Source organism: Cibotium barometz, chromosome 3 (assembly GCF_041138505.1).
Source record: "Cibotium barometz isolate CiBa-2024 chromosome 3, ASM4113850v1, whole genome shotgun sequence".
Classification (NCBI taxonomy): Eukaryota; Viridiplantae; Streptophyta; class Polypodiopsida; order Cyatheales; family Cibotiaceae; genus Cibotium; species Cibotium barometz.
The window spans coordinates 57419654-57446127 of NC_141048.1; the positions used below are offsets into that span (position 1 = coordinate 57419654).

Below are 26474 nucleotides of genomic sequence, written 5' to 3' on the forward strand. Positions count from 1 at the left end.
ACACAAGTGTCCACAAGGTGCCCGGGCGTCCCCGGTCCCTCGGACTTCACAAGCCAAAATAACAAGCATTGTCCAGACAGCAAGACAATGTCACACAAAGTAAAATAAAGTTATGGCATGCATCATTTATGCATTGTGCACATGTAAACATGGAGAACCACCTATCATCATTCTTGTACTTGAAAATATTCCGCCTGCCATCATAACACACCATGTGTGCATGGCCAGAATCCACACGGGCACCGCCCGAAAGTCCACAAATGTCCTGCCATGTCCTTGGACTCATATGCATCCACTCATATGATCCATACACATGCCCAGGTATAATACATACATGCATCCGCATGTTTCTAGGCCTGACACGCATCCGCATGTCCCTAGAATATAGGGATTTGTGACAATGAGCCTTGGTCTTTATAACAAAACCTTGTTTTATGACAGCTTCTGTTGATCTCTGCTTCTTCTTTCTTTCTTCTTCTTGTGTAAAGAACTAATGATTCTCTCCAAGGTAGAATTAGGAATGTTCTTCAAGGTGGTCACCAAGTTGTCATACTCCTTAGGCATGCTTTTGAGAAGCACTACCATGGCATCATCTTTAGGAGACTGAATTGCAGCTAGTTTAGTCATGAGGCTCATTTTGTTGACATGTGCAGCAAGAGATTCTTGTCTTCAAGTGCAACTCAAAGAAGGTGATTTTCAGAGAAAGCTTCCAGTTTTTAGCATTGGCACCGAAGAGCAAATCAAGTTTTGTAATATCCATATGGAAAGAGCGCTAAACGTGTGCACATAAAGCCAACTCCATACTTCCAAGATAAATTTTGTGAATTCATAAATCCTTAGACCAAGCTGTCTATTGCTCATGCTCTTGCTTCATAGGCTCTGAAGTGGCTGGCCATGCTTAATAGCAATAAAGGTAAGTGTGGTCCCCACTTGAGATCTTTTCTCTTCCTTATTGATAGAAGGAAGTCTCCGCTTCCAAGAAAGCCTATGCTCAGATACCAATGAAACTCGCGGCGGGTGCCCGGGGGACTAGGGCATTTGACACACTTGTTGATACCATCAATGAATATTAAAACATTTAAACATAGCCACAGCCTTAACACATATCCATCATCACTTTGCATAAAACATAAAAGCGATAAAACATCCACAAATGCTGAAAATGGAGCTTGCACACGTGACACCACATAGAGGCCAGAATGGGCCGACCCCCCCCCCCCCCCCTTGGAGTATTTTATTACCCAAGGAGAATAATTTCATGTACAAGCTTTGAGGGCCTTACTCTCCCCACGGGAGATGCCGGATTATCCATATAAATGCCATAACACAGCCCAACGCGAGGCTACCAAGCCGGAACATAGGCTGTAGAAATGCCGAGCCAACAATATAATCCACATACCTCTGTGTGGGTACTGATTCTTTCCCAAAAACCACGGGTCTTCATGCAATAGAGCTGGTACAGCAAGAACAACTCTCCATTCAGCCAGTACAACAGGTACAATGGTTGGTACAGTTGGTACAGTGGTTGGTACAGTAGGTACAGTGGCTGGTACAGTCGGTACGGTGGTTGGTACAGTAGGTAAGCAAGTACAAATGTTGGTACAGCATGTACAATGACTAGTACAACAGGTACAGTGGTTGGTACAACAAGTACAGAAGCTAGTACAGCCAGTACAATGTTGGTACAGCAAGTGCAACAAGTACAAGGATTGGTACAATCAGTACAATGGTTGGTACAGCAGGTACAAAGGTTGGTACAACAAGTACAATGGCTAGAAATCATAATAAATGATTAAATACCCTTGCCTTCAGTACTTCTTCGCGATGGAAGCCTCCAAAACAGTCCCCAACAGCCGGTATTCTTCATGGGCAGCCTTCAAGTGAGAGAGAAAGAGAGCAGCCATCATGCCTGTAACGGTGGTAGAGGCTAGTGTGCAGCAAGAGAGTCTCTCTTAATGAAGAGAGAGGGCTCCAATTTATAGATTTGGGCCTCCCATGAGCTAAAATGGCAAGAGAAGGCTACAATGACAAGTGGAGAGCCACACAATAGCTGAAGTGACAAGTGTGAGGCCACTTGTCTCACTTTGATCCACTTTCTAACAAGTGTGAGGCCACTTGTCTCACTTTAGTCCACTTTCTTGCCACATGTCCCAATCTAAGAGATGGGTCCTTCCATAAACTTTATCTCTAAAAATATCCCAACTAGTAGACATTCTGTCATAGGCACTTTGCCAACTCTTGGTATCTGCTCAATTCCAAATGTAATGACGCGAACAGAATTTCCATTGGAGTTGGGCTAAAAATAGCAACTCTCCTAAAATTTGGGAGTATGGTCCTTTGTATTCTAGGATAATCCCCCGTTCCCAAAGCTTGTACTTTCCAAATATTTAGACATCTTGGAGTCCACCAGACCCCTTTCATACTGGGAAATGTCCAGGCTGGTGACATCTCCGCTCCTTTCGGAGTGGTCAACTTAATTCCAATAAGTCTCACCTTGATACCAATGTAAAGCCCTCACGCTAATAGATCCTATGTAACTGTATGGCCCCCCTAGGTCTATTTCACATGATGAAACCCATGTCCGGACACCAGACAGGTGGAAGAAGACATGGGGACAGGGTCCATAAGGTTTGATTAAGAAAAAGCACCATTCATGGCCAAAAAGCAAGAAAGAGCAAAAAGTCAAATAAGGTTGACGGTGAGTTAAGGGCACCATTGAAAAGAGGAGACTCAGCCGGACCAAAAAGCTAAAAGGCGCTTTCTCAAAAAGTAGCTCTAAGGCCAGAAAAGCAAGGCCTTAAAGCGAGAAAAGGAAAGCACCAAAAGTAGTAATATTTTATTAATAAAAGCAAAAAGAGCAAAAGCAAAAGCAAAAGCAAAAAGGAAAAAGCAAAGCAAAAGCATGATGGCTTTTTGCAAAAAGCAAGGCCCTTCCGAAGTATAAAAGAAGCTAGAGCCCTCTTGTTTTGGGCATCAAGCTTGTGGAGAGCAAGGAGACTCTCATCTTCATCCACCTGTTGCCGCCGCTCCGCTCAGCCTAGCTGCCGCTAAGTTTAGCCACCCCAGAGTGCCCAGCTTAGTGCGGCCGCTGCGCCGAACTCAACCACTTCAGAGCCGCCGCCACCTAGCCACCGCCCAGCTTTGGAAGCTTGAACTTGGGCATGAAACTTGGACATGAACATGGAACTTGGGTATATAGCTTGGGCATCTTCATCCACCTGTTGCCGCCGCTCCGCTCAGCCTAGCTGCCGCTAAGTTTAGCCTCCCCAGAGTGCCCAGCTTAGTGCGGCCGCTGCGCCGAGCTCAACCACTTCAGAGCCGCCGCCGCCTAGCCACCGCCCAGCTTTGGAAGCTTGAACTTGGGCATGAAACTTGGACATGAACATGGAACTTGGGTATATAGCTTGGGCATGAAGCATGAAACTTACACATGGAACTTGGATATATAGCTTGGGCATGAAGCATGGAACTTACACATGGAACTTGGATATATAGCTTGGGCATGAAGTTTTGATATGAAACATGGAACTTAGACGTTGGACTTGGACTTGGACTTGGATCTGGACTTGGACTTGGACTTGGACTTGGATTTGGACTTGGACTTGGACTTGGATTTGGATTTGGATTCATTGGATTTGGATTTGGATATTAGATTTGGTACTAGCCCGGTGTGAGAGATACTTGTGGGTCATCCCCGTGGTGTGCTCAGCTCAGAGATCTCATGCCTCGACATTGACATCGACTTGGATATTCTACATTGGCATATCTGTTTGTTTTGTATTCATTGATTGTATTGATCCTGGCCAGTGTGCCCGTGGATTGTTCCTGAATAAATTCCTGAAAGGGGCGGGGCCTGTTCCCTGCTCAATGTGGTGTACTGTGCAAGATCCCTATTCCCTTCTATCTCTCCCCTCTCTCTCTCTATATCTTTATCTCTTGGACACATGGTTGAGTCTGTCATTGCACACCCCGCTGGGCTTACACCCTACGATTAAGCATAAACATAAAGAAACACGCATAGACATTGGCATCTAGCTCAATGCCCAACCATAGAGCCGTTTAAGCTCACCCGTGGGCACAGGGGGATAGTAGCATCTGAGACAACGTGCAAAGTCCATGGTATCCCATACCACCAATACACACCCATTGGATGTAAGCACGGAATAGGCTCAAGACGTCTGAGGAGCTCTCCCCCAAATTGACTCATAAAGTCACTTATATAGGCCTCCTATAGGCCATGAGCCAAATATAGCACATGTCTCATACAAGCTACTAACCCTCACTTAAGATGCATAACCCCTAGGCTATGGTTAAACTAACCTGAAGGTCTTAAGCTTGATTAGTCTTGGGATGTAGCAATTCTTGCGTTGTTGGAGAATCGAGTGTACTATACCTAGCGAGTGCAGTCCAAGGTGAACTCAAGTGGTCGAAGTGGGTTGTAGATCGTGCAATAGGGTGACCTCCTATAAACCATGGTGTCCCATACCTCTTAACACACATCCATCGGAGATAAGCACGGAATAGTCTCAAGGCCTCGAGTCCAGGTATGAGGAGCTCTCCCCCAAATTGACTCATAAAGTCACTTATATAGGCCTCCTATAAACCAGGAGTCAAATATAGCACATGTCTCATAAAATCTACTAACCCCCACTTAAGATGCATGACCCCTAGGCTATGGTTAACCTAACCTAAAGGTATGAAGCCTAATTAGCCTTGGGACGTAACAATCCCTATGTTGCTAGAGAATTAGGTGTGGTGTAGCTAGCGAGTGCAGTCCAAGGTGACCTCATGTGGTCAAAGTGGGTTGTATATCATGCTCATGTACCTCTTTGGCTCATCGTCTTGTGCTACCATCCTGCACGTGGAAGAAGCTAGTAATGGTCAGTTGTGAGGTTTCCCGAAGTTGGGCTCTACTATTTGTTTGAGTGTACTAAGTCAGGAAAATGCATGTCTAAAAACTAGTGATTTTGGAAAGTATACCAAAACTCCCCCTAAAAAGGCAGTGGAATCTCCCCCGGATCTCATGACACGTCGGGCATTTGTAAATGTAGTCCTCCTCTTTCTCGACTTCGGTAGGGAAGAGTCTTCAAATCCAGTCCTCTTTGGCAATGCCCATGCCCTCTATTCTCCTTGTCTCCACTCCGAGGTGGTGAGGGAGACCTGAATTTATCCAATTGCGATCCGCATGGTGGGTGACATATGTCTTCGCAAGTATCCCGGCCTCTCGATGAATCCATGTATAGTGGTCTTGTGGAAGGAAGTGATGAAGGGCTTGCAAGAAAGCCATCTATCTTTGACCCGTGCATGATGTCAAAGGGTTTCCACAACTTGGTATTATCCGGCATATTCTTGAAGGTGGCTATGTAAATATTTGACCATGCCATAAAGGTCTAGCTGTTGGCAAAAATGTAGGCCTTCATTAAGGTCGAAGACTATTGGTCTTTTGGCACCTCCATGAGGATAAGGATAATGAGCTTGAAGAAGCAACATGTTGAACTATGGCTGGGTTCCATACATCAAGGCTAGTGTGATGAGGGTGTCAAAAAACCAACCCTTCGTCTTTGGCTCTTGGAAATGCGATGAGGGTGTCAAGAACCCAACCCTTCGTCCTCTCTTGGAAATGTGGTTGGAAGCACTGCCGCTCAAGTAAGCTCAAGGCTGCAAATCCCTGTGTCACTTTGGCATGTGCTACGGGAAGCATGGTGAAGCGTGGGCCATTGAAAGTGGCACCGAGGCAGACATAGGGATGAGACAATCTCCTCGGGATCCCCTTTGCATGTGAAGCTCATTCTGGGCGGGAGCTATTGAAGACCATTACCTTGGTTTTACCAAGGTTAACAATGAGGTCCCGCTGAGTGCATAAGTCCTGTAAGGCATCCAAATGTCTCTGAAGCCCCTCGGTTGAATTTGAAAGGAGGACGATGTCATCTGCATTAATGTAACATGCAGCGGAATTATGTGTAATGAAGGATCCTGTCACACAGTCTCACACCGCCTTCTTTATCTTGAGTTTGGCGAGTCTTTAGCAATCCACTTTGAGCACTTCAAACTTTAAGAGATTAGAGAGAGAGAGAGAGAGAGAGAGAGAGAGAGAGAGATTTGTACACCTTATTGGGTCCCAAATTACCCACTGAAGGGTCCCCTTGTATTGCTAGGAGTATTTGCTTTATTATCTTTGAAGAGAATGAATGAGGACTGACTTTGGACTGGAGATAAGCCATACGCAAGACCTTTGAAGACCAAGAGTTGGGTTGAACTGTACACGGCCGTAGAAGCACCAATGATGACCGATCTCAAGCCTATGCACTCTTTCAATGGAATGTAGGAAGGCTGCAAATGTGAGGGTGAGAGAAGGGGCTGATTGGGACTGTTCTAGGCTGTGAATGTATGCTGAAAATGAATGTATGAATGCGTTTTACCTTCACCAGAAGGGCTGTAGCAAAACAATGATATGATGAATGCTGAAAACTGTGTATATACTGTAAATGCAAGGTTCTGAAGTGGCTGAATGCTGAATGGTGCTGTGTTTTGATGATGAGGGGCTGGATGCTCAATCGTTGATGCTCCTTGTGCTGAAGGATGAAACGCTTGAAGACTGATGATTGAATGAATGGAATGCTAGGCTATTTATATGCCTTTCATGAGCAGGTCGGCTGGCTGAAAGCTGGCCGACTGCTTCATGTCTTGCATTAAATGAATAATGTTAATAATAATATGGTAAAAATGCCAAATAAATGTTATAAAATGTGAAAAAAATACTGGATGATATTCTGAGTGTTCTGCAATGATCTAGATGGTCTATATGCATATGGGATGAATGCTATGCAAAATTCAAACATGTTCTGATGCAAACCGTAAGGCTTCTATGACTTCTATATGCATGAATGATTCTCTCCAAGTGGGTTAAGGGACTTTGACTGACTGATTGAATCTCTAAAGCTGAGGAATGACCTACGTAGCTCGTGCCTGACATATCGTGGATTGAGGATTACAATGGGGTCACGGCGGCGTACGACAAATATCAAATCCTAAAGGGTTCTATTGCTATACGGTGTTGCACTGATGCTGAGGCATGTTGTCACCATGCACTACAGTGCAGAGTGCATGTGACATTCCCTCTTGCTTAGCTTGGCGGCAGGTTCATGCCTTCCAAGTAGTCCGCCAACAACTAGGGGTACTCTTGAAAGAACTCTTCGTCTAGGCAAATTGCTTCGTGGATACTTCGATCTTTGAACTTCGTATAGAACTGATGGAGTCTTTGCTTGGAACGAGGCTTCCAACAATGAAGAAGGATGTGCTTAGGCTCAATGACTTTTGATTCGTTTACCACGTCTAGCTGCTGTTCATCTGAAACATTAAACACTTTTGGTCTAACATATGGTTTTAGCCAAGAAACATGGAAAACATCATGTATCATCGAACTTTAACTTCATGGAGATATTGCTTATCTTTTTAAATATAGGAAAGGGTCCAAAACTACGGAAAGAAAGCTTGGGATATCGTTTGTCCACTTGTTTCAATCTTTGTGTCATGATATACAAATAGACCCAATCTCCTTCCTTGAAGTGGACATCTCGTCTAGACTTATTTTCCTGTCTGCTATAAGCTTCTTGGGCTTTGGTCAAGTGGTCTTTAACTGACTCAATGATTTTGGAAAATGCTTTCGTCGTTTTGTTATTCTCAAGAGATGGAGACATCATTCTCGTCAAAAGAGAAGAGAAACGGCAACCAAAGACTACCTCATATACAGAGTCCGTTCGACATTGGATGAATGAGTATCGTTCCAGATGACTTGGACCAAAGGAAGATTATGTTCCCATTTGGACCGTTGGTCATGACAGTATGACTTGAGAACATCAAAGGCCAACTGGTTATAGATTTGTGTCTGGCCGTCTGTTTTTGGATGGAATGCACTAGAGAAGTGTAACTTGGTCCGTCCCAAAGTTCTTGAATAAAGCTCTCCAAAAATGCGAGGTGAACTTGGAATCCTTGTCTGATGTAATGTTGCTAAGCAAACCACAAGTGGGGTACCAATGCTTGAGAGAAAGGCGGGCTATGTCCTCGACTGTGGCCGTATGCTTCCATGGGATGAGCATGCAGAACTTATTGAAGCAATCCACAACGGTAAAATACTGAGTCGTACGAGATTCGGTGGATGCTGGTAGAGGTCCTACAAAGTCCATAGAAATGTCGATGAAAGGTCCGTCGGAGATATATGTGGAACCTTAATTTTATGACAAATCTTACAGACTTGAACATGTTAATAAACATCACACCTCATTTTTGGCGGAGTGCACGGAATGCATCAAGTGCCTTGCTTGTAACTGTGACTTTCTGTCTACGAGTCTTCACCCCCTTAAGCAAGTCGGTGAGAGGTGTTGCAAGGTTGGAAAACTGGTGAACATGAGTGCTGTAGGCTTGGCAAAGACCTATGAAAGAACGGATCTCTTGGGCGGTGTGAGGGATGTCGCAATCCAAGATCTCTTGAACCTTTGAGGGATCCAATCGAATCCCAGCAGAACCGATGATATAGCCCAAGTATTGAATCTTTGTAACGCCGAAGATAAACTTTTTGGCATTTATGTAGAGCCCATTATCTCGCAAAAGTTGCAAGACTTTCTCCACATCTTTCTCATGCTGCTCCGAAGTGGCTGAGAATTTAAGTATGTCATCAAGAAATATGAAAACACACTTAAGAATGAGGACTGCGAAAATCCTGGACATCATTTTATTGAAGCTTGCAGGTGCAGTGGTAAGCCCATAGGGCATAAATGCGGACCTGATATTAACCACTCTTGAGGTCAATCTTAGTGACAAATTTTGCATCGTCTAAACGCTCTAAAATGTACTCAATCCTTGGCATAGGGAACTTATTCTTCATGGTGAGTTTGTTTAATGCCCTGTAGTCTAAACAAAGGCATGCGGGCTTGTCCTTCTTTTGGACAAATAGGATGGGTGCAACAAATGGCGAGGAAGATGGCCGAACGAATCTAGCTCAGAGGAGCTCAAATAACTGCTTTTCTAGCTCGCTCTCTAAAGTCTTGGAAAGACGATAGGGAAACCTGCTATAGGAGGTTCTGATCGAGGGACCAAATCGATATGATGGTCATCAGGACGGGATGGGGGGAGACTGGGCGGGAGATCGTCCCTAAGCATAATGTCCTGGTGTCTAGACATGAGGTCTGCTAACTGTTGGACTGGAGATGAAGATGAGATAGCCGCTAGTGATGAGGAAGAGGTTGTCTGAGCATGAACATAAATCAATGCTCCTTCCGCTCCCTTGCGGTGGATAGCTCGTCGGGCCTGGAGATGAGAAATCAACTGAATGCTAAGAATGCTTCTATCCCCATGAATCATGACGGGCTCAGGAAAACCTTTATAGATAGTAAAAGTGTCCTTCTCCCAATCAAGAATATGCTCATACTGACGAAACCACCAGATTCCTAAGATCATGTCACACCCCAAAAGAGGCGAGACGATGAAATCTCGTTGGAATGAAGCAAACTGCTGTGCCTTCGAAGATATGTGGGTGTCGAGACCAGGTGTGAACCCTGGCACTAATGTACAGCTCATTTTGGTAGTCAATTGTTGGGGAGAGATGGCGTCTTCAAAACTGTCCATGTGAAATAGGACTACAAACTAATGTGGCACTAATGTACAGCTCATTTTGGTAGTCAACTGGGGAGAGATGGCGTCTTCAGAACTGTCCATGTGAAATACGACTACAAACTGGCGGCCCTTGGCAGAGCCATAAGCTCGCATGAGGCTTTTCTGTGCAGCATCGCTCTTACCCTCCTGCTTAGCATCAAATACCATGGATGGCATAGGATGCATAGAAAGTAAAAGTTGAACTGTGTTTGTGGTAGTAGGCGGGGTTAGAGGAGCAAGAGATGCTATGGCAACTGTGGAAGAAGGTGCTTTGGATGCTTGCTCTGTTTGCCATTTTTGGCAATCCTTCTTACCATGCCCAATGGTATGACATAAAAAACATATGTACTGTGAGTGGTACTTCCTTTGCTCCTCTGGAGGAAGATAGCCTCCAGTGATGCTTGCTTTAGCCTTTTCCTCGGGGGTTTTCTTAGGCTTGGATTCCTTATCCTTCTTACCCCCTGAACTAGAGTTAGAACTGCCGTCCTTCTTAGCATCTTTAGAGGATGCATTACCTTTCCTTGGTTGCGGAGCAGATTATTGCTGCTCGGGTTTTGTACTAGACTGCGGTTGCTTAGGCTTGCCTCTGTTCATCTTCATTTCCTCATTTTGAGCCAGAGTCAAAGCTCGGTTATATGTGCTGGGTTCAAAGTTACGAACTGTGAACCGGATGTTAGGATCCAATCCACGAATGAATTGATTCATCTTGGCTTGCTTAGATAACCCTAACTGTTGTGCTAAAGTTATAACCTTACCGGAAAACTGAAGCATGGGAGACCCGTTCTGTCTGAGTCTATAGAACTCATCTGCCAGGTTGGTCAAATACTAGAGAGGGAGAAATCTGGTCTTAAGGTCATGGACAAAGGTATCCCAATGAAAAGCTGTGACACGTGTGGTCGGGTCTGTATGAAGACTAGACCAATGCTGCCACCAAGTGACTGACTCACCCGTAAGGTGGGAAGCCGCTACGTGGACTCTATCTTGAGAACATGTGATCCTAGCTAAAGGAAAATGAGCATTAAATTGATGAATAAACTGATTAACAGTTAAATGATCACACTGACCATCATTCTTACTAAAGTTCGGTTGAGTTCGGATGACGGTAGTCGATGTCGCGGGATTCTCGTTGCTGGCACTTATGGGTGGGGAAACTGAAGAGAGGTGCTGATACTTCAGATGTATGACCTCCTTTTCCCTTTGGTGTTCGAGTAACATGCACTCTTGATCGAGCTCTTGTTGGTGCTCTCGAGCGGCGAGTTCAGCCTGATGCCGGTCTTCGTCGATCTTGCGTTGGGCTTCCTTATAGTCCCATCTATCTGCTTTTTCTTGTCGTTGTGTGGCTTCATCCTCTCGTCTTTGTTGTTCCATCTGAAAGAAGAGGGTGACGGAGTCAGGGGTAACTGGAGGAGTGGGTTTTGTTGCTGTTGCCTCCAAAAGTTGGAGACGGTCCATAAGAAGCTGGTTCTATGCGCGATGTAGAGCTATGGTATCTGTAGTAGGCAGGGGACGCAGGGATGGAAGCAACGAAGAGACACATGCAGGCAACAGAGAGAGAGAAAGATGCAGGCGAACAGAGAGATGCAGGGGCCGCAGAGGTGCAGGCGAAGAGACAGATGCAGGCAGCGGAGAGAGAAAGATATGGGGGGGGCAGAGGTGCAGGCGAAGAGAGAGAAAGATGCAGGGGGCGCAGGGATGGAAGCAGCGAAGAGAGAGAAAGATGCAAGGGGGGCAGAGGTGCAGGCAAAGAGAGAAAGATGCAGGGGGCGCAGAGGTGCAGGCAAGGAGACAAATGCAGGCAGTGGAGAGAGAGGAGGATGCAGGGGGCGTAGAGGTGCATGCGAAGAGAGAGAAAGATGCAGGGGGCACTGGGATGGAAGCAACAAAGAGAGAGAAAGATGCAGGGGGTGTAGAGGTGCAGGCGAAGAGACAGATGCAGGCAGCGGAGACGGAGAGAGAGAGAGAGAGAGAGAGAGAGAGAGAGAGAGAGAGAGAGATGCAGGCGAAGAGAGAGAGAGAGATACAGGGGGCGCAGGGATGGAAGCAGCGAAGAGAGAGAAAGATGCAGGGGGCGCAGAGGTGCAGGCGAAGAGAGAGAAAGATGCAGGGGGCGCATGGATGGAAGCAGCGAAGAGAGTGAAAGATGTAGGGGGCGCAGAGGTGCAGGTGAAGAGACAGATGCAGGCAGCGGAGAGAGAGAAAGATGCAGGCAGCGGAGAGAGAGAAAGATGCAAGGGGCATAGGGATGGAAGCAGCGAAGAGAGAGAAAGATGTAGGGGGCGCAGAGGTGCAGGCGAAGAGAGAGAAAGATGCAAGGCAGCGGAGAGAGAGAAAGATGCAGGCGAAGAGAGAGAAAGATGCAGGGGGTGCAGGGATGGAAGCAGGCGAAGAGAGAGAAAGATGCAGGGGGCGTAGAGGTGCAGGCGAAGAGAGAGAAAGATGCAGGGGGCACAGGGATGCAAGCAGCGGAGAGAGAGAAAGATGCAAGGGGCGCAGAGGTGCAGGCGAAGAGAGAGGAAGATGCAGGGGGCGCAGGGATGGAAGCAGCGAAGAGAGAAAGATGCAGGGGGCGCAGAGGTGCATGCGAAGAGACAGATGCAGGCAACGGAGAGAGAAAGATGCAGGGGGCCAGAGGTGCAGGCGAAGAGATAGAAAGATGCAGGGGACACAGAGGTGCAGGCGAAGAGACAGATGCAGGCATCGGGGAGAGAAAGATGCAAGGGGTGCAGGCGAAGAGACAGATGCAGGCATCGGGGAGAGAAAGATGCAAGGGGTGCAGGCGAAGAGAGAGAAAGATGCAAGGGGCGCAGAGATGGAAGCAGCGACGAGAGAGATGCAGGCAGCAGAGAGAGATGAAAGATGCAGGTGAAGAAATAGAAAGATACAGGGGGCGCATGGATGGAAGCAGCGAAGAGAGAGAAAGATGCAGTGGCGCAGAGGTGCAGGGGAAGAGAGAGAAAAATGCAGGGGACGTAGGGATGGAAGCAGCGAAGAGAGAGAGAGATGCACGGGGCGCAGGGGTGCAGGTGATGAGACAGATGCAGGCAGTGGAGAGAGAAAGATGCAGGGGACGCAAGTATGGAAGCAGCGAAGAGAGAGAAAGATGTAGGGGGCGGAGAGAGAGAAAGATGCAGGGGGGTGCAGAGGTGCAGGCGAAGAGAGAGATGCAGGCAGCGGAGAGAGAGGAAGATGCAGGCGAAGAGAGAAATGAAATGATATATTAACATCTTTAAGAGGCCATAGTGGTCTATGAGACCAAAACTGAGAGTACATCTGAAGTTGGTGTCTCATCAAAGAGAACAACTAAATGAGACTAGAAAGTACAATAAACTGATTTTCCTACAGTTATAAGAACAGAACTGTAAGTCTCCGAGATGATACTGCATAGAAAATACTGGAAAATATTGAAAAATGTATATCAGGTAGATCCATGTATGCTGATGAGTTGAAGTGTTGCCCTCTCCTTAGATCAAGTTTCTCCGCCATGGGGCTATCTAGAATGGAGAGGTTGTAGAAGCGAGGTAGGCGTCTTCGTAGAAGCCGAGCAATAATGGCTCTAATCTGGTGATGGTGAGGATGCCATGGTCGGGATCCTGGTGGGCGTGGTCGACGAGCACAACATAAGATAACTGCTCTATCAGTGGTGGTGACTCCCTGGGAGCGTGGTCGGTGCCCTGATGGCCCAATGGAGGAGGTATCAGGAGGTGTGTGGGCTGGGTTGCTGGTGCTGGTGCCGAAGAAATCTGTTAGGGTCCTCTGTCTAGGTACATCATGGCTCGGCCTCCTGTCTGCCAAGAGAGTCTCTCTGCGTCTCCTGAGCTCAAGTTGAAACAATCCCAGGCATCTCTAATCCTCAAACTCCATGACCCTGCGTAACGGCCCAAAACCCTCTCGGAAGAGGCAGTGATATCTCCCTCGGATCTCATAATAGACTGTACATCGGCAAATGTAGTGTTCCTCTGTCTCTACCTCCTAGTAGCAGAGCTGACAAATGCGGTCATCCAAGATCTGATGCACATATTGCCCTGTCTCAATCCGCAGCTGGTGTGATGATGAGGTCCGGATCTGTCCAATGACACAACGTATCCCATGTGACAGGTGTACATCCATGTACGCCGGGCGGGTGATAAAATCATCCGGTGAGAGGTGTAGAAAATGGCTCTTGTAATGAGCCATTTTCGTGCCCAAGGGCTCAAGGGGGCTAGTCCATGTCCTCTCTGTGTCCACTCTGATGATATCTATCTTGATCACGCGGTTTTGCTCTGAGCGGGTGAGATCCAAAAATGGACAATCCAGACTGTACTGAAAGGGTGGTAGTGCCTCTATCCGCAAACCATGTAGGTCAAACCATGATCTCATCTGAGCGTACCAACAATGAGTATCTCCATCCTCTGCCAACTGTATGGATGAGGTCAATGCCAATCGGGAGTACCTCTGCTGAGGGAGCTCCCATAGCCGCTGTTAAAAGGTAACTGCCTGGAATAGGGCCTCGGTTACCACTGGTGGGGCACCCAGCTCAGCCCGAACAATCTCATGTGGTACTGACGATTTGCTCCGAAACATGCGGGCAATCATCATAATTAGTGGTCTCTCCATTTGCCTTCATCCCTCATCTGTCCCTCTCTGAGATCTGTGATGTATACTGGGTCCCCAAATTGGAGCTCCGTACAGGAGGGTCGGTGTGACAAGCGTATCAAATAGCCACAATTTGGTGCGTGGCTCCTGAAACTGTATGTGTGCACACTGCCTCCTCTCAAGTGCCCCCAAGGCTGCATGCCCTCGAGCTAATCTAGCTGCTGCTGCCTCCTTCAGGGAGAAACGCGGTCCTGTGAAAGTAACTCCCAAGTAGACATATGACCTGACGTACTCTACTGGCTCCCCTCGGAAAGTGAACTGAGGCTCTGATCTCGTCACCCATGCCTGTGTGGTGTTAAACACCATAACCTTGGTTTTCCCAAGGTTCACTGTCAGATCTTTATCCGCACAGAAATCCTGTAATGCATCCAGGTGTCTCTGTAATCCCTCCGGAGGGGCTGAGATTAGAACAATATCATCAGCATATAACAAGATGGGTTTCAACACCCCTGCCAAGCATGGCCCTGGGCCTCCCAATTTGTCTACATAATCAGAGACCGCATCAATGTACAGTTCAAAGAGGGTGGGCGATAGCGGGCATCCCTGCTTCACCCCTATCGTGCTGGTCAGTCACCCTATCAGATAGTCCCCTGGAGCTCAGACTCCGCCTGTCACAAACTCATACAAAGCATATATCCCCACATGTATTTTGTCACAAAGCTCCTCCCTATAAAGTATTGCCACTCCTCCAGATCCTCAGATCCTCTGGTACCTCCCACTGTGCGTGGCTGAGGGCGGAAAACTGATTCGTATCTATAACCCAAGACGTCAGGAAGCTTCTTGTTTGTGCATTCTTGGGTCTCCGTATACATAGCAATATCACTGTGTCTGAAAGTATCCTCAAAGTATCCTGCATCTCTTCTAAGGGCCCCGTTGCAATTCCACACCGTGAATCGCAAGGTCTCATAGGCCGCGCACCGTCAAGGGGGCGTCCTTTCCGTAATGATGACTCGGCCATCTCTGTATATCGCCCATTTCCCCTCTTTCCTTCCCTCAAGCACACGCGGCATGTGTTCCTGCCGGTGTGCTATCTGTGCCGGTGTAAGGTCCTCATCCAAATAAATCTTTTCCCCCTTAAGGGCCATCCTTTTGGAGAGGAAGGCCTTCTTCTCCAAGTCACCAAACCTGATGATCAATATCTTTGCCCTGGTTTCATCTCTGCCTACTCGCCATGCTCCGGTAATGGGTACAAGAATGATTGTATTATGATAATACTTCCACCATGTACAATGCTTTTGTAGGCATCAAGCCTTATCTTTTGACCCTATATAAGAGGGTGTTCACACCTAGTGTGTTCACACCACTAATGACACTTGACCAGACTCGAGGCTAGCCCTGAAATACCCAACACTTCTTAAGAGAGCATAAGATGAGGCTTGATGCCTATAAAAGCATTGTACATCCATTATTGTGTGGTGCAACTCCTCTCTCTTGTGTGTGTTATCACATCTCTCTCTTCCTTCCACTCACTCATGTCTATGCATAACATCACCACGGCTTGATCCCTCCAGCTCTCCTCTTTTATCATATAACCATGTTTCATTACAGCGTTGTCCTGGGGTTGCTAGTTGCTGGGATGATTGTAAAGCAAGCCTTGGAATGCATGAGGGATGCTTGTCACGGATGCAGTGGATGTAAGTGATCGTTTGGAAGAGTGCCTTCACTACCGTAGGAGGTGCATCAAACTCTACCTGAATAATCTGATGTGGGACTGATGGTTTCAGCATCATAACCTGACACACTTGACCACTATCCAATCAATTAACCAAACACTCACCCACGACAATTTGGCATTGTGCCAAATTCATCTTTCAACAGCAAACCTCTCCCCCTTTGCAACGTAGCTGGTTGGGCTGGGCGGCTCTCATAGGGGAGTGTTCACACATGAGACTCCGAATCCCAATAGAGATTGGGTGCCAATGCTTTCCCCTATGGACAGCCTAGAGAGCTTGTCCGTAAAGATTGACAACTGACATCCTCTTTTGCAAGGAGAAATGCTAGAGGCATTGGCGATGTGTAAAGGCCCCAAAACAATGGCTGGGCATAAGATTCAAGTCTCCTAGAAAAAGGGTGAAAAACATAAGGTCCAGGTCTCCTACAAAAAGGGTGAAAAACATGGTCAAGGAGAAAAAAATCTTCAATATAGAAGGTAAAAAGTGCCCCTTATAAGCCCATGTTTACACCTAGCCGTATCACTATCACATGCACCCATGCATTGTGGTACACGGTCTCTTTTTTAGGATATTTTGTCGTATGCCATGACCCCATCTCAGTCGTCAATCTTGTGCTTTCAGCCCAAGGCAAACGAAGCGTAGCCTCCTCAAGAGTTCCCAGCACACCAACCCTCAGTCTTGGGCTGGTGTTTTCCTCTTCGAAGATAGCTCCACAGTCACCTACAGCTTATGCACAGTTCTGCCCAGTGTTTGGACACTTTGTCCTTGTGTTTGGCAATCAGTCAGTCAGTTTGCCCGCTCAGTCTTGTGGACACAGTTCAGCTTGTTTTCAGTTCTCTAGAAGAAATAAAGCAAATACTCCTACTTGTAGGGGGGGCCCTTTAGTGGGTAATTTGTGACCCCATCTGGTGTTGTCTCGACTACATCTTTCAGATTCATGTATGTTGTTTAAAGGATTGCTAAGGACTCACTAAACTTAGGTTTAAAGAAGGCCTCGTTGTTTCACACGGACCTAGCTTGGCGTATGCTACAATCACCATGAGTTTTCCTACAAACCTCCCCTTAGTGATAGTGTGAATATGTATAGGGTAGCAGATCACCCTCTAAATGGGAGTAAGCTCAAAGCAGCCCCGAAGAGGGACTGCCTTGCGAGGGGTGTAAATACCCTTAGCCAACATCAAAGCCCAGTCGGCAGCCTTAGTTTGGGCTTGGGCAACAGTCGGCCAAGGCCCAAACTGTAGTGTGCCAGGGTTGATTCAGTCAATCAGCAGCCAGACAAGCCCATGCAGAAAATCAGGATTGATTTTCAGCTCCATGCTTACACTGATTTAGATTGGGCTGGTGATTATGACACAAGGCAGTCCATAAGTGAAATTGCTTTTTCCTTGCGAGCTCATGCATATCATGGTTGAGCAAAAAGCAACCTACAGTGGCTACATCTTCATGTGAAGCGCAGCTTTCACGACTACAATTGAGTGTGTATGGCTAACGGTAGATCTTCGTGGGAGTCAACAAACACCCACTCCCATTCTTACTGACAATCAGAGTGCTATGGTTGTAACATGGGATCTAGTTTTCCATGTTCGCACCAAGTACATAGAGATACATTATAACCATGTCAAAGAGAGGCTACATGCAGGGGAGATTAGTTTGGTTTCATGTCCCACACATGAGAACATTGCAAATTCGTGATTGTTGACATCCTTTTTTGCAAAGAGAAATGCCAGAGGCATGGGCGATGTGTAAAGGCCCAAAACAATGGCTGGACATAAGGTCCAAGTCTCCTAGAAAAAGGGTGAAAAACATCACCACACCCATTGGACTTGATAAAAGCAATTGATTCCAAAACCACCTACCTCGATCAAAATACGCTTCATCTTACACCACCACCAGAACTACGTATGCGTAAGCAAAGCCTCTAGCAGCCAGCCAGCAACACCCCCCCCCCCCCCCCCCCCCCCAAAGCCCTTGGCAAGGTGTTATAAAAGGCATAACTTCTGTTTGCAGCTCTTTCTGTTCCCCTTTTCATAGTACTCGAGAAAAGCCTCTGGTAGGATTCAGGCTCAGGTTGCTTTTATGTCCCATTCTACTCAATATAACTTGCACTTTCTGTAATTTTACTCATGCAGCGTAAAAGGGATGCTTTGGCTGCGGATGGGAAAACAATGGCTGTGATCGAAGAGAAAGAGGTCCTTTGGCGTGTAAATTTTAAGGAGTTTGTAAGGAGGCTAAGGCATCAAGTAAGCTGAAACATTCCATGTTGATGGTAATGGGAAGTTTTTCTTATTTGTGTGTGGGTGGGGGGGGTGGAACAATGCGACCAAGCCGGTGTTAATTTTTCTTAATCTCGCAGGCCTGTGTTAATCAAGTGAGATCCAGAATAGATTCGGGTGCAGGATGTATTCTCCAAGCTATGCTGGAAACAACACGCAATGCAGAAACTGATGTCAAACAAAGATACTCAGGTATAAACGTTTTTTTTTTCTACAACTAGAGTGCACACACACGCATATGCACACATGCACACACATATACATATGTATGTATGTACTGCGCACATCAATACCTACGTAGATACAAATGTACGTGCGCACACGCGAATGCGCGCGCGCGCACGTGCGCGCGCGCGCACAGACACATTTTTTGGGGGTAAAAAACCAGTCCTCTATTACCAAGAAACAATATACATGGGGAGGATGTACTTCAGAGAGAAGTCATCCGAGGAAGAAAGCTAAAAACATTAGAAAAAGACTTCAAACTGAGGGATGTCACTAGCCTCCAGCTGTCGTGATAGTCATGTACGGACTGGCGAAGATTGGCACGAAAGAAAGCATAAGCATCCAGAGAAGGTTGTCGAAACATAGTATGGTTCCTAGCCTTCCAAATAGTTGAGAGTGCCCAAGATCTCATCCAAATGATGAAAGTGTCAAATCCAGCCATGCAAGCTGGCAGAATACCAAAAATCCAAAAGGGTTTTCCTCCTTTGAATGATGGAAAACGTCCTTGGAAGTTGTGAGTCAGTTCTTGCAAGAAATTTCTGGAGTCCGTGCAATGCCAAAGAAGATGAGGAATAGACTTTGCATGTCATCCACATCTACAACATCTATCACTGGAGATATGTCATTTTACAGAAAAGTAGAAACTGGAAGTATTTCCACAAGGCATCTCCATAAGAATAGGCTTGAGAGGCATCTTACAACCCCAAGTTATTCGAAGTCGTTGTTTCCAACATTTAGTAGTCTTAGTGCTGGGCACACCACGGTGCTGCCCATTTTGCTCACGGCATTGGTGCCGAGTACTCCACCGCTGCCAGCTGTTCAGCTGCCTCCGTCCAGTTTCTCCTCTAGCGTGGCCTGCTCCGCCCACCTTCGCCGCTTGGACCTTGCCATCCACCTTGCTGCTCATGCTCCCCTTCTGCCCGTCAGCTTCTCACCCTTTGCCGACTTCCTCAACTGCTGTGGGCTTGGAACTAGTGCTATGCCTCTCCAAGCCCAACCCACTAGGAGCAAGCAGAGGCCATGGTTTGCTCATAGGCGATGAATGACCTTGGTGACCCTTGGCTGAGGCGAATGGGATTTGAACTGCAGACCCCCTGTGTAAGAGTTCAAATACTTACCAACTCGACTATGAAGCCGCGGACCTTAGGTCCAAGTTTTAACTCGATCAAGCTTCAAAAGCTTTGTTTTCAAAGGGTGCTTTATGTGATACACACTTATAAATTAAAACTCATGGCTTGGCATTGGGCTGTGCTAGTGTATGAATATGTATGTGTGTATATCATCATTATGTACATGTACAATATATGTATATGCAAATATTGTATGTATGTGTACTTGTGTGCGTGCGTGCATGTATGCTTATGTACGTAAAACTGGTACGGAATTGAGGACAATTAAGTCTTTTTTACATTCAAGTAACCTTTGTTTTTAGTTTTTATTTTTAACTTGACATGTTTGCAGCACCATTGTCCATGGATTCAATCACACAAGCAGTGAGGGCAATGCCTGAGGGAAGAACAATGACTATGGAGCGAATTAGGATGGCCCTTCATATGATGTGCGCGGAGTCGGTGGGGTTCGTAAGTAGACAAGGTGACTTAGGCTCACAATACGTGATGAGTATCCTATCAGTGTTTTTTCTTTTTAATATCTATTTTTTTTTTCAAGAGGTTGTCATGTAAACCTTTACAAGAGTTGAAAAGATTTGCTCAAAATTATTGAGGCTGCCCGCAAGTATGAGGTATGTTCACTATCTAACGTTCTTTGAGGAGGCATGTGTTTGTACGTGTGCACTCGTGTTTTATATACACACTTGTTGTGTGTGTGTGTCTATTTTTTTTGTAGTTGGAAGGTATTGTGCTCCAACGTTATGGGAAAGAGAGTTGCCGTATTTTCAGACTTCTATCTATGAAGGGACAGCTAGAGCAAAAGCAGGCATGTATTCTGAAGTACCTGATTCAAAGGACGTGTGAGATTGGAAGCTGCAAGGTTCTCATATCTCAAGTTCTGAGTGCAGGTTTCTGACATTGCTTTGGTAGCATTGAAGGAGACCAGGGAAATTTTGTACAGGCTTTTGAAGGAGGAGTATTTGCAGCTTCAGGTGTGTGTGTGTGGGTGTGTTTGACAAAGATCTCCTTTTATAGAGACCATTTCTTGCATCTGTCAGATGATATTTCTTTTAGTGACTGAGCTATTTGCAACAATACACTCCACAGCATGACACTTGCACTTGGTCAGATGCGAAACATATCACATTGACTAGGTATGGATTATATGGAGACCCTAGGTCCCGAGAAGCACAGAGGACCATTATCTCTTCAAACACCGAGTATTTTATGAGATCAAGGGGTGGCTTCACTTCTCGTTCAGAAAGGGATCTGGGGTCACTCCTGATCTTGTTTTACTTCACAGGTCAGAGATGCTTAGGCCCGTTCTTTATGGAAATTAGACACCCTTAGAGAGTTTATTACAGGCTAGATTGGGGATGCAGACCCCTGATATAGAGAATGTATTGTGACCTCCTATCCTGTAGAGAGAAGGAATAGAAGCAGATGAACAAACTGCTGGTAGACAGGTCATCATACAGAGGACACCTGAGATATACATAGCTATTTGCATTCACAAGGACCGAAGACCACACCCTTGTCGACAGAAAACGACCAAAAGCTCAACAGAGACAGGCCAATTAGTTGGTAGAGGCCCATTATGACTTTCTACGTGTCTCTTTCCCCCTTTCTTCATTTGGGAGACTATTCCATTATACATGGCTATTCTCGTGTTTTTCTCTTTTCGTACATGTCACCTATCAGATGACATTGTTCACTTTGGTCTCATAGACCCCTGTGGTCTTTTGATAGATGTTAATCTCTCTCATAGAACAACTTTTCTTAGTGCACTCCTATGTTTTGTTTTGTATCCATGCATTGCTCAAGTCTGCCTAGTCTGGATAAGGAATAATCTAGTGAGCTTAACTTTGTTTGGAGTTGCGTGAATCGCTTCTTTCTGCATTGTTGTTGGAATGCATATGATTGTCTGGGACCTAGGGATTTGTTGCTATTCAGGTATTTCAATGACCCATTTCTTTGTCTTCAGGAAGTGTCAAAAGCTCCCGATCATGCTCCATCCAAAACCTTCTACTTGTGGCGGGTTAATTATCCATCTGTTGTGGACCACATCCTCGAAGATATGTTCCGGGCTGCATCCAATGTTGGACAAAGGCTTGCCTATGAACTTCAGCAAGAACAAGAGGTAGATGTTGTTTTTGTTGATGATCGTAGTCACAGGTACCCGTGCCTGCCACCTGCACACACGCTTGTGCGGGTGCAGGTATAGGCACAGGTGCATATATGCCGGTGCACGTGCGCACACAGTTGTATGTACACTTGTGCTGTTCATTGCCATAAAATCTAACTCTAAAATTCCATCTGCAGGTGTTGGATGTGTTGAAACAATACCATCACTCCAAAACATCCAAAGATGCTCCACATGTGACCCTTACTCAAACTCAACATGAGCAAGTTAAACGTATCCGTCGCATCGCAGCAGTTCTAGAGGCATCCTTGCTAAAATTAGATGACAGCATTATGCTGTTTAATGATTTTTAATCATTAAACAGTTTAAGAATTCCTTCTGGGCAATCGTTTTCCCTTGATTGTTCATATATTTTTGAGTCTTCTAGTTATCACTCCTGGGCATTGCTGGTACAATATCAGGAAACGGCTGCTTCCTTTCCAAAAATGCAGAAAAGAAAGAAAACCCCAGTTCTCTCTGATATGTCAGTGTTGCAGTAGTTGTATTTCTGTTTTATTGCATGATGTGTATGTGCTCGATTAGCATGGGCTGTAGCATCGGGCAAACACCTATGGATAAGTTGCAGCCAGGTGTGCATAGTAGGGGCAGACATGTACAGGTTGTATGGGATAGATGGCACAGCAGCAGGCGTGCTGCCCTGTACAAGAGTCTAGGCGCTAACAGCAGGTCATGCATGGGAAGGCAACTATGCAGCACATGCACATAAGGGCTGTCCTGAAACAGGCTGTACAGGGCCTGGATCAGCCATACAGGGCCAGGAGGCAGGCAGGCGCAGGATGGCAGCTTGGCAGACAGACGGGCAGTGAGAAGGAAGCTGATGGTGGGCTGTGACGACCTCCTTAGACCACTTGTCCTCAGTGCATTACGAAACCAATTAAAGGCAGCCTGTTGCGAGGATTCTGAGCCGGCTCTTCATCTTTCGTGTGTGGAGCACAGGTGGGTCACCTTGTTTTGCATGCTTTTCTCGCGTCAAATGTATATTTTTTTCCTCCCGCTTTTCTGAATTTTAGAATCGACCTTTCTTTCTTTCTATTTCTCCCTTTACCATGGCTATACGACTCCACTTTGTTGATGAGGTTTCCGACCATGAGGAAGATCATCGGCAGTCACAAGAAACGTTTCAAGGTTTTTTTTGCTGTTTTGTTTTGTTTTGTTTTTTTTTTTTTTTTGGGGTGGTGTGTTTTTTTTAAACCTCAGCCTCGAGGTTACGATGTTTCAAAAAATCAATATATATTTAAAGACACAAAAGCCACCTAAAAACATAGTATAATGATGAAAAAAACACAACACACACTAGGCACATGGATACTTCTCATGACTTTTAAGTCGTGACTCAAATGTCACCAATTGAGAAAACCGCCGTTGCTTCAAAAGAATGGCCAAGGAACAAGAGAAGAATCATGCCAACCTGGTAGCTGAAACTGAAGATGAAGAGTTTGAAGATGCTCTAGAGAAGCCAGAAACCTCTACTTAAGCACTTGAAAAATGCTTTACTGCCACATTCTCTTAACTCTCTCTTTCAGAGATAGATACTGATTGGGCATTCTAAGTGTTAAAAAGAGTGTAAAAAAGGGTTCTCTACCCAAAACATGATTATATTTGTTTGTAATTATAAGAGGCTTCAATACTTGGAATTTATTCTTGTGTAATCACCTTGTGTCAGGGATGTAGTTTAGGATGGCTAACAAGCACCATGTTTGGTCAAGCCCCTTAGCAAGCTTGACGTGAGAGTCCAGGTGTTTGTTATTGTCATCTTTTGAATCACGTGTATAGGTGTGGGTCCGAATCACCATAGATACGAAGGTCAATCCCTATATCACCACCTTAACTCCGAAGGGGGGCTGCGTTGGGTACTGGAGACGGGGTAAGATTATTAAGTATGGAACACACCTTGGCAGTTGTCCCATGGGATTATCCCCAACAAGGCAATGAAGATGTTGGCGGGCACTCGTGAAGAAACAACAATTGGGTCACATAGCTATTGATTCACACGATAATACTATCTAAAATCATACATACTCGACAATTGTTGTAATTAAAAAAATTATCTTTAACATTGTAAAATAAACCTTAACTTTTAAAAACCTTGAATTATGTAGAAATAATAAACTAATGTTGATATGTAAATAATATGAATGATCTCAGCTTATATATAATTTTAAAATTTTAAACCATCTTAGCTTATATATACTTTTAAAATATAGACTTAAAAGTATCTTTAATTTTGAAATGTCATTGAGTTTTTGAAAATACTAAATTATCTAAATATGCGGAATATTTTAGGCGTTTATATTTTTAAATCAACCCTTTAGCTATCTCTATATACGTAATTTGTTAAGCATTTATATTCTGAAATTAACCCTTTAACCATCTCTACAGAAAAGTTTACTAACTTATATTTAATTTGTTATTTATTTAAAATTTAATTTGAAACACAATCATGATGCTCTTATTAATGATTCTTTACATTTTAATGATATATTTTATATTGATGTGCCATAAGGGTGTGTGTGATTTCACATCTTCTTTAGTAGCAATAAGAAGTGACAAACAGCTAATAAAATGGTCCTTGACACGTTTAAAGATTGAACCTTCAGTAAGGGTAGGCTTAGCATACTAGCCATCCTTACAATGAGACATGGTGCTTACACAAAAGAATAAGGAGAATTTGAAGCAACACATTTGTTTGATGAGAAGAGAAACAATTTAAATTTCTCAAGATGTGGTTTCACCAATCAATGACATCTCAATACTTGGGTTTTCATGCAAACAAGGAATAAGGGACAATATAAAGGTCATTACAGGCATTTAAGACAGTTGATTAAGAAAACAATATCAATTAAAGGTGTAGAAAATACATAACAAAACCCCAACACAATGGTATGTCATTACAGGCATTCACGACAAAGTCGACTAAGAAACCAATATCAATTAAAGGTGCACAAAATACATAGCAAAACCCCAACTCAATGGTATGTCATACAAAGATAGGCAATTAATCAATGACCAATGCAACAAAGAGGGAGATAATGTAGGGACTTGTTAACTCCAAAGAGAAGGTTGTGGGCAGAATTTTCGCTTCTCTTGGAGAAGAAAAAAGTGATGTAGAGAAGAAAAGAAAAGCAAAGATTGTCACCACAATGGTTTAACAATAATTACCACATGACATCTTAGATGAAGAAAATCTCTTTGAGGGGGGATGATGTCTAATGAACGGGAGCTATTAAGGGTCGGCGTCACATTTAGATAGAGCTTCAAGAACATCACATCTAAATTATCATAGTTGCCACCTAAAAGGTTAATGCATGTAATATTTAAAGCATACTGCCAAACGGACTAAAGCCCAAAAGTAGCCTATAATTCACGAGGATGGGCACTCAAGATAGGTCCCCATGGTCAAAAGCACCATTAGCAAGGTCAAATATGCTGATTAAAGGTATATTAATGGTTTACATCAACCAACGATGGGTTCTTGCTCCCCAAACCCTAGAACCCAACACCTTGACAAAAGCCATTTTTGGTTCAAAGTTGCATATAACTGAGTAAGTGTACCATTAAACACCCATGATGACACAAGGGTATGCCTAGGCCTTATTTACTAGTTTAGGAGCTTGGAAAATAAGGAGCTAGAGACTTGACTAGAGAATAAGTGAGCTATTGATGAGGGACAGTTGTTTGAACCCACAACCTGGGGACTCTTGAATTCCATTCTAACAACTATACTAACACATGATTGGCCAAGAAGAAGAATAAATAAATATTTATTAATATAAACAAACTAAAAGCTCAAGTGGGAGCGATCAAAGCTTATCTTTTCACATCTTTTTCTTGTGGTCTTCTCTTCGTTGGTTTGCCACTTCTTGGAAACGATTCTCCCTCTTTCTTACTCTGTGCCTTAACAATCTCCTCTATGAGTTGAAATTCATGACCACCTATGTGTCGAAGTTTGTTGCCAATTCCTTTTTCATAACCACATGATTTGGCATCCACTTTAGGTATGTACACCTAGTGTTTTTATCATATCCCTCTTGTAGGTTTTTAATTACTAATTATGCTATGTATTATACATATCTTTAGACTTATGAGGTGTATGAATGTGAGTGGCGACATAACATTTTTAATTTTTTCGAGATTAACCACCACGCCACCAGTATTCGAACATATGTCCTCCATGCATTGGATACTGCTTTCGGGTGTGTAATCTTATCCTCCATGCATTGGATATACTGTTTCTGGGTGGGATAGTGATGATTAGTTCCTCTAGTGATTATGTTTAGCTTGGAGAAGTTGTAGATACCAAAGGCATGGGCAAACAAGTTCCCACCAAATTTGACAACAATTGGCCAGTACCATCATATAACTTGGTAATCTTAAATAGGTAAATGGTTCCCACCAAATTTGACAAATTTGCGATTGCACTAGTACAATCGGCTAGTACCATCATCATATAACTTGGCACTTTTAAATGGTCGGGTCTAGGGATTGAACTATCAAATTGGGCTCCCTCAATCCATCTTGCCTCATATACTAATATTAAATCATTCGTATTAAATTCTCGAGCTTAATGTGGTCTTTGTGGAAATTCTTCCTCTGGTGTTGCATGTCCTCTTATGACCATACCTGTTCAAGTCAAGAGCTTACCTTAGTCTTGCCAAAGCATGTGTTCTTAGGTCTTGCCTTAGAGCCGTAATCCGTAAATTCCCATGTGGGT

At 44.8% G+C, this 26474-nt stretch overlaps 1 protein-coding gene across 2 annotated transcripts in view; it reads left to right on the forward strand.

The window, feature by feature from the left end:
- The window catches only part of LOC147640296 (RNA polymerase III subunit RPC82 family protein), a 93005-nt gene extending 70784 nt beyond the window's left edge, over positions 1-22221 (forward strand). For both annotated transcript variants that reach the window (XM_086778928.1, XM_086778924.1), the window contains 8 exons: positions 18083-18193; positions 18307-18418; positions 19913-20071; positions 20155-20192; positions 20297-20386; positions 20469-20552; positions 21545-21700; positions 21883-22221. In XM_086778928.1, the coding sequence (XP_086635054.1) occupies positions 18083-18193; positions 18307-18418; positions 19913-20071; positions 20155-20192; positions 20297-20386; positions 20469-20552; positions 21545-21700; positions 21883-22056 (924 nt within the window). In that variant the 3' untranslated portion in view covers positions 22057-22221. The remainder of the gene's footprint in view (positions 1-18082; positions 18194-18306; positions 18419-19912; positions 20072-20154; positions 20193-20296; positions 20387-20468; positions 20553-21544; positions 21701-21882) is intronic.
- The last annotated feature ends 4253 nt before the right edge of the window (positions 22222-26474 follow it).